Genomic DNA, 13,367 nt, shown 5'->3' on the forward strand with positions numbered 1-13,367 from the left:
AGAGAAATTGTCTTCCTTTCCTCTTTTGTTTATTTCTGGAGGATACATGGAGAGATTTTAACCTGGACTGCAAACTGGTGGCTTTCGCTAGTATTCTGTTGACATTGTTGAACTTTTCGTAGGAATTAAAAGATCAGGCTTGTTTAAGGAAATCTTAAATTGGTGAAGGACTTTGAGAGGAGGAATGACGCTAATGGCCATAGGTGGAATAATGTGATGTGGTTCTTTAAAAAACTAATAAAAGAAAAACTTGTGAAGAAAAAACTCAGGGTAGCTGATGTTTTCTATCCCTCAAAATCACTTGGGCAGGAGTCTGAATAACTCTGTTATTCATGCTCTCAGGATCTTTCCTGGAGTAATGGCATTGAGTCACATGAAACCAATCAACAGCTGTGGTAGTTCATGTGATAGAAGTGAGTGGAAATAGCCTTACCCTTCCTGGATGTTTTTACACTAACAAAGCAGCAGCTGTTGTGTCTTGTAAGCAGAAACTCTTACATGTTAGCAAGTTCTTCACTTTGCAGTAGCATCATGTCAGCAGCTGAAAGAAGCTTTGATGTAAGTATACGGAGAGGAAAAAGTAACCCAAACCAAATTTGGGAGGAAAAAAATTGGGGACAGTGACTGTTTTGAACTACCTTCAGTATTTTTTTGTGTGTTCTGTTTTCACTAAGGTCCATGTCTCCTTGCAGTACTTCATCTTGCTCTAGAAGTTCATATACCGACTCCAAATCAAGATCCAATTCTTCCTGCATTCGCTCCTCCTCTCGATCATATAGACGTTCCCGTCCTCGTTCCTACTCAAGATCACCACCGTATCCAAGAAGAGGCAAAGGGAAGAGTGGCAGCTCTCATTCTAGGTCAAGGGCACATGGTTATCACAGGTCAAGGTCCAGGTCACCCCCATCCAGAAGATCCCATTCATGGTCAAGATCTCCAGTATTTAGAGCCCAGTCTCCCACTAAATGGACAACACCTCAAGGGCAAGGAGAAAGGGAGTATTTTAAGAGACACAGAGAAGTTCCACCATACGATAAGAAAGCTCCCTATGGCAGATCTGCTGCCTTCCGACATCCATCTGAAAAGGAAAGATACAGCGCGTGGGAGAGGAAGGTGGACACCAATCATGAAAAATCTGCTCACATGGAACCTGCTGTGAAAAAAGTGAAGAAGGAGTAGCCAGATACAGACAGTGTTAGAACATCTTCCTCTTAAAAGGATGAGAATACTTTGATAGTATCCTGTAAAGAGTAGTTCCCATTTTGGGAAGCTAGAAGGGGAGTACCTTTTGGGGAGGGGGGTGTTGCAGAAGCCATTCTGGAACATGGACAGTTGCATGGCTATTTTTCTCTTTGTTTACTAGCTATACTTTACTAGTTATACTTTGTGTATAAACACAAATCACATGTTCATAAATAAAGCTAACATTCTTTTAGCCTCGTGTATTCCCTGGCACGTCTGTCTTACATTTCTAAGTAGCATCTTACCATAAGGGAACAGAGAAATCTCAAAAAAAAAAAATTAAAAAACAGGAAAAATCGTGGAGTGGGAGGGAAGACTTAGTCTTAGTTAGAACTAATTCAAGTAAATGAGAGAGAAAGCAAACACATTTCCTTCTTGTTTGCTCTGACTGTCCCTGATTTGGGCTGTGGGTGGCTGTTGGGAGGGTGGAAGCCTTGCATCTCTCTTTAGAAGTCCTCTCTCCCTCCCCCTGTCAAAGCACTGCAGCCTCAGGTGCTTTCTAGTCTTGGAGACACAATTAGCTTCATTCTTAAAGCTACCTCAGGTCTTGGTCTACAGGGTGCGGTTTTGGGTTTGCTTTGGTTTCATTTAGTTTCTTTTTTTTTTTTTTTTTTTTCATACGTGTATCCTTGTATGAATTTCAAACCAGAAGCTGGATCTTAGTGTGGCAGGAATAAATCACTGGAAAGCTTGCTAATTCTTGTTGAACAGTAAAACAGCAAACCTAAAATTAGTGAAGATTTTTTTAAAAAAAGATGCACAAAGCTTATACTTTTGAGTATTTCTTCATTGTCTTGCTCTTCTGTTAGCTGTCATTCTACACTTGCAAATTTGTGCTGCCGTCCTGCTGTTACTGCAGCCAAAGCAAGAAAGTGGATCCTTTTTGGTTTAGTATGACTATTTCAGTAAGTGAAAGGATCTCTGGTTGGCATTTGTCCTTAGAGGCTGCAGAAGTGCAGAGTCATGCCCATTGTTTTAGTGCCATCAAGCACAGCTGTGATCCTTCCTGGCTGAATTTTGAGTTTAGCCAAGCTATTGGGTTTTAGGAAACCACTGTAATTTACATGCAGCACTGCAGCAGTGAGATTAGCCTTTTCCTGCTATTTTCTGTCCCCTTCCCCACTTGCTTTGTGTTAGTTTCTGTTTAGTCTTCTGTTGGAAGTGGGAGTTAATACATTGACTGTCAGTTCTGGGTTTTGGGGTTTGTCTTTTCTTTTTCTATTTTTTTTTCCCAATTCTTCTGCATTATTATCTTCGGGTTTCATCCAAGTTGCATACATCGCCTGAGGATGGAAACATTTACCCTGCTCCTGGGAGCAGGGAGGGCTCAGGATCATATCTGAAATGCTTGTACAGCAGGGCAGGCAGTGTGAGAAACAACCAAGCTGAACTGGAAGCCTGGGTCCATTCCCAGAGCTAGGATATCATTGGTATCAGTGAGACTTGGTGGGGCAGCCAGGTGTCAGCTACAGCTGCTCACATGCTGGAGTGCAGGGCAGTCCTGGGAGAAAAGCAGGAGCCAGGCACGTGCGTTGCATTTGCTGAGCAGGGCTGGGTCCCCGGAGGGCAGAGAGCAGTGGCTTGAAGAATGGCAGCCTCAAAGGGCGTGCAAGGTGCGGGAGCTTCCTGCTGCCACCCTGGCTTGTGGGGATAGAGCTGAGGCACCCAGCTGAGTGCAGCCTGGTCCCTAGGATGGCAGGGCAGGCTCTGCCTGAAAGTGGAAGAGCTGCTCTCAGGGCCCTTGAGGCGTAGCATGGCTTCATGGGCACCAGAGCTGGGCCCCAAACCAACTGGCTCAAGGCTGCTTTGGATTTTGGAATGGACCTGAAGGTGGTGCCCAGTATCTGCTCAGAGCAGACAGAAGGCGGCCTTAGAGCAGACAGCTTGTCTCCTGTGGATACTCTGCTATTGCAGCCCCAGATTTTGCAGGTGGTTAAGGGGGATTGATGTGAGAGGTGGCCACACTTGACAGAAAATTGAAGGAAGAGTTGTGGTCACTTTGGGGAGAGGAATCTGGCAGAGACAGCAGTACCCAGGAAACCCCATCAGTAATGGCATGGAAGTCCAAGACGACCTAGCTAACAGCGCCTGAATGACCACATCTGTTCCCAGGTGTGGCAAACATGGGAGCAAGGGGGGGGGGAAATAAGCAGGGGTAGGTCCCTTGTTTGGGAGGAGGCAAGGGTGGAGAAAGGCGGGAGTCAAGGAAGCTGAGGGGGGTGTACAAGCAAATGACCACAGGCAGAGAGAGGCACTGCAAAGTGAACAGCCAACTCTTGTAATGAATTAAACAAGAAGCTGGGATCTTGAAAACTGAAACTAAGTCCCTCTTTTCAGCTGAGGGAGGGAGCATCAGTGATGGCTTCAGGCTGTGTCACAGCAGGTTCCCCTGCAGCCCCAGGGACAACACAAGGGAGCCCAGAGGGGCAGAGCAAGTGCTGCCTTGGGCTGGTCCTGTGCTGCTGAGCTGGGCCGGGCTCCTGGGACACAGGCAGCTCCTGGCAAGCGGGCAGCGCTGCAGAGAGACAGCTCTGCCCAGGAGCAGCTCCTGTGCCAAGCGCAGCAGGGCTGAGCGCAGTGCCTGCAGGCAGGGAGGGGAGAGGAGGGAGGCAGAGAGAGGTTAAAGGCAGTGTGGGGTGGGAGGATGCTGAGAGCTCACTGCAGGAGAGATCTTCACAGCCCTTGACATGGTAAGTCACTGGCTGTAGGACAATACCGGTGCAGTTCCTGGAGGGATCTCCTGAAGCTGGTACATCCCACAGCTTACAGGATCTTACAGGATACAGTCATCTGACACAGTTGAACAGCCAGGACTGGTCCCTGTCCCTGCCCACTGCTGCAGAATAGGGCTGACTTCTCAAGAGCCTGTGGGCAGATGCCCTGCTCCTCATGGCCCACACGGCCAGCACCAACCAGGGCTTCAGGCACAGAGCTCAAGGAAGGTCTGCTAGAAACAGAAAAGGGTGTCTATGTATGACAGGGGGAGTGTCTATGGGAAATGGCTTTCATTTTGCTCAGAGAAGTCTCCCCTAACTTGTCACTATCTTTTTCTCCAATGACAGTCCCCATGCCCAGAGGCAGCAGATGTCCAACAGCAGCTCCATCACTGAGTTCCTCCTCCTGGTGTTTGCAGACACGCGGGAGCTGCAGCTCCTGCACTTCTGGCTCTTCCTGGGCATCTACGTGACTGCCCTCCTGGGCAACGGCCCCATCATCACCACCACAGCCTGTGACCACCGCCTCCACACCCCCATGTACTTCTTCCTCCTCAAGCTCTCCCTCCTTGACCTGGTCTGCATCTCCACCACTGTGCCTAAAGCCATGGCCAATTCCCTGTGGGACTCCAGGGCCATCTCCTACTTGGGATGTGCTGCCCAACTCTGTCTGTCTGTCTTTTTCATTTCAGCAGAGTTTTTTCTTCTCACTGTCATGGCCTATGACCACTATGTTGCCATCTGCAAACCCCTGCACTACGGCACTCTGCTGGGCAGCAGAGCTTGTGTCCACCTGGCAGAGCATGGCAAGCTGAAAAGTCCTTCACTAGCATAAGCAATACTTAGCAACAACTAAAACACCAGTGTGTTATCAACATTCTTCTCATCCTAAATCCAAAACACAGCACTATGCCAGCTACTAGGAAGAAAATTAACTCTATTCCAGCTGAAACCAGGACCGTATCTATATATACACACCTTAATAAGCTGGGTCAGAGAAATACATCCAGAAGAGTCATCAATCTGTTCACAAAACATTAAACACATATTCAAGTTCTACAATCAAAACACAGCAATAGTTCACCTCTACTGTAGCCTGAAAGGCTGCATTGTATCCTCTGAGTGTCACTGAAAGAGGCATTTCCAACCCAGTGTAATCTGTATTTGTTCAAAAAAGTGTCCAAACCTGTGACAGCTCCAGAGTGCCTCTGTGGTTAATGAGAAGAAACCAAACTCACCAAACCCGCCTGAGATCAACTTACTGCTCCAGACTATCTCAGAGAGGGACCCTTGTCAAATGCTCACAACTGCTTAAGAGTCAAAGGGGTAAGGAAGCTGCCAATTTTCAGCTAAAAAGGAATTTATGAGAATAAATTGCAACCACACTCCTCCCTCCCAGCTACCTATGGAACAGCTTGCAGGAATGAAGTCCTCAGGCCACTGGTTCGTAATGGACTGCTGTGTTTGTTGAGAACTAATGACTGGAGGGCAATTTTTCCACAAGGAAAAAGGGGAACTCTTCGCTTGCTCCTTTTCCAGTATACTCAAGTCTATTATGCCACAAGCAGCACTTAAGCTTACACTAGTAAAACATTACCAGAAAGACACTTGAATCACTGCTTATTATGCCTGAAGTTGTACACAAGCGTAGAATAACATTTCACAATGTAAAATGAACAGCTCTCCTCAAGGGGTCACTAACTGGATCAGAAGAGAGTAAAACCCTTCCTTGGAAAATGCTCTTGTCCTTTTGTACCTAATGCAGTGGAAGAATTCAAGGGAGCAGTTTTAGCAGACTCTGGGGAAAAAAATCTCTACATGCAGAAGATGATTCCTCACTCCAGTTCATCATTCCTTCTCTATATGTTTAGAATCATACGGTGGTACACTAAAGAAAGGCTTAACTTCTGGGAAATTAAAGCAGCATCCAACCCTGAAGTCACCCAGCTCCAAAAGCATACTGCAGGCAGAAGTGAAGACAAATGACAGGGATTTTACCCACAAATGCACCAGGCTCTAACCTTGTGCCAAAATTTATACACTGGGGTTTAGGTATTTTCATTTGCAGACAAACTATTCAACTAAACTGCTTCATCTGAGAAAGTGGAAAGATCAAATGCAGAACTTTACAATAGCACTTTGTGTAGCAACGATGTTTAATTTCACGGCAATCTATGAAAGACATTTATTCACTCAGAGGGGCCCAAAGAATATCACTTCAATCATACAGTTTTAGGAACAAACACCCAGGTATTTAAGGACATGGAAAGGAATCATTTAGCTGCACAGAACTGTCCTCAAAACATATGGGATACGTGGCTCATCGTATTTGTTTGAACACCCAAATCAAAAGTAAGAAACAGTACCAAGTTGAACAATAATGGTTTCTCAGGGGGTTTTCATCACATTTTCAAAAACAATTAGGCAAAAAAAAAGTGTTTAAAAACAACAGCTAAGTGATACAATGTGAAAATGGCAAAAAAATGCACTCCAGACAATTTGTATTGCAAGAATCAAAAAGCACACAACAACCGATACAAACATACAAACTATTATGCTGAATCAAATACATTCTATTTACAACATATACTCTGTTTTACTGCAAAAGAGATGAAATTACTGTTTGGAAAATTAATACAAGGCTACATTGTTTAGAATTAAGTGCTGTGTGTAGAAAAACAGTGCGAGACTGTGGTTTTACATACTGGTTTTGATGGTCCACGCACTGGCTCCGTTCGACTTCTGCAAGAAGAAATGGAGGTGATCAGAACTTAAAATAGAGCACGTACCTCCTGAAGATGAGGAAGTACAAGGAAATGCTTGAGATTATCACACAGTGGTTTCTTCGTACATTTCCCTTCAAGAACGTACTACAAGGTAAGTAATGCATTTTTGAAGGCCTCTCCACCATTACAGCATACGGTCAGCATTCCCAAACATTAACCACTCTACCAGCAGTTTCTGCAATGTTTCCAGACAGAGGAATCAAAAGCTAATCTGCACGGCTAGTTTTCAACGTTACAACAGCAGTGCCATTCTTTCCTCGTCCCCACACACAGGGATTTAGTTGAGCTTTGATGCCAGCAGCATCTGTCCTCTCACTTTAGGGCAGCATTACAATACCAGGAGAGGGTGCCACCCAACCAGAAACGGAGGATGCATTCACAAGGCAGCACTGAGCATCCATACTTAAATTAACCCCCAAAACAAGGCCATGTTTATAAGCACAATGCTGTGGCGTCCACAATTACTCAGTAGTGCCTGAAAGCACTGCAACAACTGCTGCAGTAACATGCCCAAAGTTTACAGGCAGAGCCACACAAATTCAGGGTTTTTGGCTGGCAAGTGCATCACAGGCACCAGGATGCTGCTGTACTGTTTGTTCAAGACACACTGTAACTCATCAGTATACTTTATTTATGGGGAACCCACATCAGAAGGACATGGCAAAACCACAAGCTAATAACACCTACTAACTGTGGTGGAGAGGCCTATCTTTAAGAAGGCTGGAAAACATGACCATTCAAACAATGCTAATGTAGCTGATACACAACTGGACTCTGTGAATACAGAAATGACAGCAATAATGCTGTAGGCAGCATTGCATTTGAGTGTCTGTCATTTTAATCAATACGCCTGATTCTCTGTCCTCTCTAAATCTTAGGAATACAGAACTAAAACCTGGAGCACAGATATCAGCTTAGGGTAAAAACAGACTTAGAAAGAGAACTAGCAACAGTTGGCAACGTGCTAAACTGCTTCCTGCATTTCAGGTTTGGAAAGGATTAACTATTCCTTCATCGTACTCGCACAAAAGGCAATACACTTTGGGATATTGTTCTTTTTCTCTTGCCTGAAATGGATGTTGTCTTTAGGAAACTGATACGAATCCCTTATGAATGGAACTTCTTGTTTGCACGGTTCGCCAGCTGGCAACCCTTGGTCTTTCCTCTACAGCTAGGATGCAAAACCCCCAGCCTTGGGGCATAAGAATACCTGCCATATCCCACCCTCCCTCCCCCAAAGGCAAGAAAGAGTCAAACCCCAACAATCAGACACTTCTGAGATGGGAACAAGTTCTGAGTTCCCACTACGATGTGGCTCTGTCTTTACTATAAAAACAATAAAAGCAAACAGACATAGCAAGGAATCTCTCCAGACAGAGGAAACAGGATCTACATCCTGGGTATCAGCAAAATCAAGCCCCTGAACAAGCCCAAGAGTATCATCTTAAAAGTTACCATTGCTGCAGTTGGAACCCTGTGTCCCAGCAGGCCTGAACATGGAAGTTGACTTTGGGACAGATACATTCAGCTATCAGAAGTCCTGGTTAACAGGGGAGGTCCCTGATGACTGGAGGCTTGCCAATGTGACGCCCATCTACAAGAAGGGCCAGAAGGAGGACCCGGGAAACTACAGGCCTGTCAGCCTGACCTCGGTGCTGGGAAAGATTATGGAGCGGTTCATCTTGAGTGAACTCAACAGGCAAGTGCAGGTCAACCAGGGGATCAGGACCAGCCAGCATGGGTTCATGAAAGGCAGGTCCTGCTTGACCAAGCTGATCTTTTATGACCTGGTGACCCACCTGGTAGATGATGGAAAGGCTGTGGATGTCATTTACCTGGACTTTAGCAAAGCCTTCGACACAGTCTCCCATAGTATTCTCCTTGGGAAGCTGGCAGCTCATGACTTCGACGGGCATAGTCTTCGCTGGGTTAAAAACTGGTTGGGTGGCCGAGCCCAGAGAGTAGTGGTGAATGGAGCTAAGTCCAGTTGGCAGCCGGTCACGAGCGGTGTTCCCCAGGGCTCTGTTTTGGGGCCAGCCTTGTTTAATATCTTTATCAATGATCTGGGTGAGGGGATTGAGTGCACCCTCAGTAAGTTTGCAGATGACACCAAGTTGGGTGGGAGTGTCAATCTGCTGGAGGGTAGGATGGCCCTGCAGAGGGACCTGGACAGGCTGGACCGATGGGCCGAGGCCGACTGTATGAGGTTTAACAAGGCCAAGTGCCGGGTCCTGCACTTCGGGCACAACAGCCCCATGCAACGCTACAGGCTTGGGGAAGAGTGGCTGGAAAGCTGCCTGGCTGAAAAGGACCTGGGGGTGTTGGTTGACAGCCAGCTGAACATGAGCCAGCAGTGTGCCCAGGTGGCCAAGAAGGCCAACAGCATCCTGGCTTGTATCAGGAATAGTGTGGCCAGCAGGAGCAGGGAGGTGATTGTTCCCCTGTACTTAGCACTGGTGAGGCCACACCTGGAATCCTGTGTCCAGTTTTGGGCCCCTCAATACAAGAAAGACATTGAGGTGCTGGAGCGTGTTCAGAGAAGGGCAACAAGGCTGGTGAAGGGTCTAGGGAACAGGCCTTATGAGGAGCAGCTGAGGGAACTGGGATTGTTTAGCTTAGAGAAGAGGAGGCTGAGGGGAGACCTTATTGCTCTCTACAACTACCTGAAAGGAGGTTGTAGTGAGGTGGGTGTTGGTCTCTTCTCCCATGTAGTTAGCAATAGGACAAGAGGAAATGGGCTCAAGCTGCGCCAGGGGAGGTTTAGGTTGGAAATTAGGAAAAATTTCTTTACAGAAAGGGTGGTCAAGAATTGGAAGAGGCTGCCCAGAGAGGTGGTGGAGTCACCATCCCTGGAAGTGTTCAAAAAACGGGTAGATGTGGCACTTTGGGACATGGTTTAGTCTAGTCTACCCTTGATTGGTTTAGTGTGGACTTGGTAGTGTAGGTTAATGGTTGGACTGGATGATCTTAAAGGTCTTTTCCAACCTAAATGATTCTATGATTCTATGATTACAATCTACCCCATGACAACAAAAATTAACAGTGGCTTTAACAACAAAGATGCAATCTGAATGCCTCTGTAAACTAATATATCCACAAAAGCAGCTAACACACTGAAAGCCCTAACAAAGGGTACAATGCTGTATGGATACTTACACAACACAGGTTTTGCTGGTACCTTTGACTCCTCCAACAGGGATTCTCCTAACAATCACCGATGAGTTCTTAGCAATCAGGGCATTATCATCTGTGTATTCTGAAAACAACACAAATGCAGACAAAAACTGTAGTCACTTTGTAAGAATGTATAGTACTATGACATTACACATCACTTCAGGGAATCCCTTCACAGGTATGAAAGCAAAACTTTAGAGGTAACATTGTGCTTTTAACATCTCAACACACTAACGGGACATTCCTAGGAGTCTTCAGATTTGGTCATCAAACACAAGCAGCAAAATCATTTCTGCTCTTTTAAAACAGTTTGTTGTTTGCCAACAGCACAATGGTCTCCAAGGTCACTCAGGACTGACAGAACACAGAAGACAGCCTGCCATCTGCATTAAGACCAGGTCAGAGGCCCAGCTGGGGTTTGTTGTTTACGTTGGTCTGTTGTATTTTGCCTGAGAAGCAGAATAGCACATGCTCCAAGTGTTTTCAGTCAGAATGTTACAGGGCAGGAAAGAGCATTCCAGAATCCTGAGCCCTCGAGTTTACAGTTCTTCCACAATCCTGTGAGAACATCTATTCCAAAAGACAGGTCAAGAAATTCAGATCAAATTAAGAGGAGGCAAGTTGAAATGCATCATTCCTGAGTACAGGCTTTTTGAAGAGAACTCTGCCTTTATAGAACATGCCTCTAGAGTAAGCATGGAAGAGGACACCCCTGCCCCCCCTGCTATTTAAAATAGGACCCAACCATCCAGTATAGCTTCCCAGCATCTTCAAAAGAGTCCATCAGATCATTTTTTCCACTGACATTTAAAATCCTGTTACCTTTTAGCGAGTTTAAGCATCTACATCTGATGAATAAAAACTGAAATTCATGGTTATGCATTTCAAGCAAAAATTTGGTATACGTATACATTACACTGAAATGTATTCTCTAGCTTTGCTCTGAAAACCACAGGGAGATTTTTGTGTTTTCACATGGAAAACACCCTTAAGAAAGCTTCAGGAAGCACCTCTGTCACTAATACACCAAGTTTAATATTTTAGACTCCTTTTACAAAGGTCAAAGGGCAACACAACCGACCTAGAGGAGGATCTGGTCACTGGTGAACAAGAGGGATGCTCTTTAAAGCATGACAGATACTCCTTCTTTAACCTCACCTTTAGGGAACACCACGCTTAACAGAACCTAGGGAAGCAGACACTTTTTCTTCACCGCATTCTGAGTACGGATGAAAACAAAGCAACACACTTTGTAAAACTGGTATGATGTATATTGCAGTAACACTTTATGGGGTAAAATCTTTATGAGCATCATTTTCTCTTCTAAAACTTTGCTTTCTGTTCCTCACCTTCTGTAACAGAATCCACGTTTGGCCTATTTCAAAACATTTTTTCTCCTGGGGATAATAACTGGGCTCCATCACAGTTTATGACCATCCATCAGTCTGGTTTTAAGGCTCTGTTTGACACAGACCCAACTATTCCAGTAGTGACGCCAGCCAGTTGGCCATTCAGCCTGCTAGCATTCATGAAGCTGACAGTACCTTAGCAATTGAAGACAAAATTCAGAGACCCTTCTGCAGAAAAGCCCTTCAGGCAAATTAACCATTTTTCAAAAGCTCTTGACAATTTCATTCAATAGAAATAGAAAAATTCAAGACTCCTGAAATGTATCTCTATCTACGCGTGTCATGCAATCCAATGGCACCCCTAGGACCCCTAACATTGTGCTCTTAAGTCTCTTCACAGACATTCTCCTGAACATAGTTTAAATATCTTGTCGTGGTTTAACCCCAGTCGGCAACTAAGCACCACAGAGCCGCTCACTCACCCTCCCCTCACACCCCACAGGGATGGGGGAGAGAATTGCAGGGGAAAAAAAAGTAAAACCCCTGGGTTGAGATAAAGGTGGTTTAACAGGGCAGCAGAGGAAGAGAAATAGTAATACTACTGCTACTAATGAGAAAAGAACACACAAAGCACAAAGTGATGCCCTTTGTGATGCTGTTGCTCACCACCCGCTGACCGATGCCCAGCCCATCCCTGAGCAGCAATCGCTGAGCCCCAGCCAACTCCCCCCACTTTCTATACTGAGCATGACGCCCTATGGTATGGAACAGCCCTCTGGCCAGTTTGGGTCAGCTCTCCTGGCTCTGCCCCCTCACAGCTTCTTCTGCACCTGGCAGAGCATGGGAAGCGGAAAAGTCCTTGACTGCCACAAACACTCCTGAGCAACAACTACAACATCAGTGTGCTATCAACATTATTCTCATGCTCTCATTCTCAATCCAAACCACAGCACCACACCAGCTACTAGGGAGAAAACCAACTCTGTCCCAGACAAAACCAGGACACATCTGCAGATAAACAGGGAGCTTTAGGTGCCCAAGGCCCCGCGCCCGCCACCCCCATGCACCTTTGTTGGTCTGGGCGTTGCTGATCTGCAGGTCGCAGTTGGTCGCCTTCAGCTTCTCGCGGCCCATGATCTGGCGCTTGAGGTCACACAGGGGGATGTGGAGGCCACTGAAGGTGACCGCATCATAGCTCAGCTGGGAGGAGAACTTGTAGTGGACGCACGGCATGCTCCTCCTCACAGCCCAGCGGGCGGCCACACGATGGGGAGTGGCCCCCGCGGCCCCGGCTCCTCCTCCGCTCCCTCTCTCACATGCAGCGCTCCCAGGCCCGACCGCTCGCTATGGCCACTCGGGCGCCCGGCCTCAGCATTCCACCCAGGGGTTTCCTGGATGACAAGTGCACAGGCTGCCTCCAGTGCCTCATGTCACCCAGCGTGTTACGGCAAAAGGCCTGCATCATGGGGGCACGGCAGCCCCACCCTCTTCCTCCTAACCCTGAGCTCTCCCTAAAGGCAATCGCCATTCCTCCACACCTTCTTCCAAAACCTTCCCGTCTACCACATCCACTGAGCGGGCAAGGGAGATTCTCCAGAAGCCCTTACGTGAAACCCATTCGAATAAGCCAGCCCGCTGGCCATTTTTTTCCTGGAGGGAGTTCATCCAGCCCTGCACACTGCTGCATAACGTGGATGTTTGCAGAGAGATTCACTTGCTTTTCTGCAGGAAGCCACAATCAAACTAAAGGTAATGGTAAGAGTTTGGCTGCCACTACGGGCCCAGAGCATCCTGATTGCTCTGAGTCATCTCCTCTGGGTCCCAGCCTTACTGGTTTACCTGAACAGCCCAATCCGGCACATGCTAACCCTTGCACAGGAAATCATCTGCATCATTCAGACTTACCTGAAGATTAGACTACCCTATTTGCACAACTACCAGGGCAATACTGGATAGGTGAAGAAAGGGCATTCCAGGATTTACCCTCCACCTGAGCTGAAAAGGGGATTCTAAGTGCATTAATACCTTCCGCACAGGTTAGAACCGCTATCTCTTCTGCCTCTGGAGGTCGTAGCTACTGATAGTTATGGGAAGAAGTGTTA

At 46.5% G+C, this 13,367-nt stretch overlaps 1 protein-coding gene across 1 annotated transcript; it reads right to left on the reverse strand.

Annotated features, from left to right (window-relative positions):
* Positions 1 to 706: 706 nt before the first annotated feature.
* On the reverse strand, positions 707 to 12,498 carry LOC142595740 (E3 ubiquitin-protein ligase RBBP6-like). Its single transcript, XM_075724575.1, has 5 exons — positions 12,333 to 12,498; positions 9,899 to 9,998; positions 6,662 to 6,698; positions 4,935 to 4,979; positions 707 to 856 (listed from the first exon to the last, which is right to left on the reverse strand). Exons 1-5 carry the CDS (start codon positions 12,496 to 12,498, stop codon positions 707 to 709), a joined length of 498 nt encoding a protein of 165 aa, XP_075580690.1.
* Positions 12,499 to 13,367: the final 869 nt, after the last annotated feature.

The sequence above is a fragment of the Pelecanus crispus genome, chromosome 22 (assembly GCF_030463565.1).
Source record: "Pelecanus crispus isolate bPelCri1 chromosome 22, bPelCri1.pri, whole genome shotgun sequence".
NCBI classification, from domain to species: Eukaryota; Metazoa; Chordata; class Aves; order Pelecaniformes; family Pelecanidae; genus Pelecanus; species Pelecanus crispus.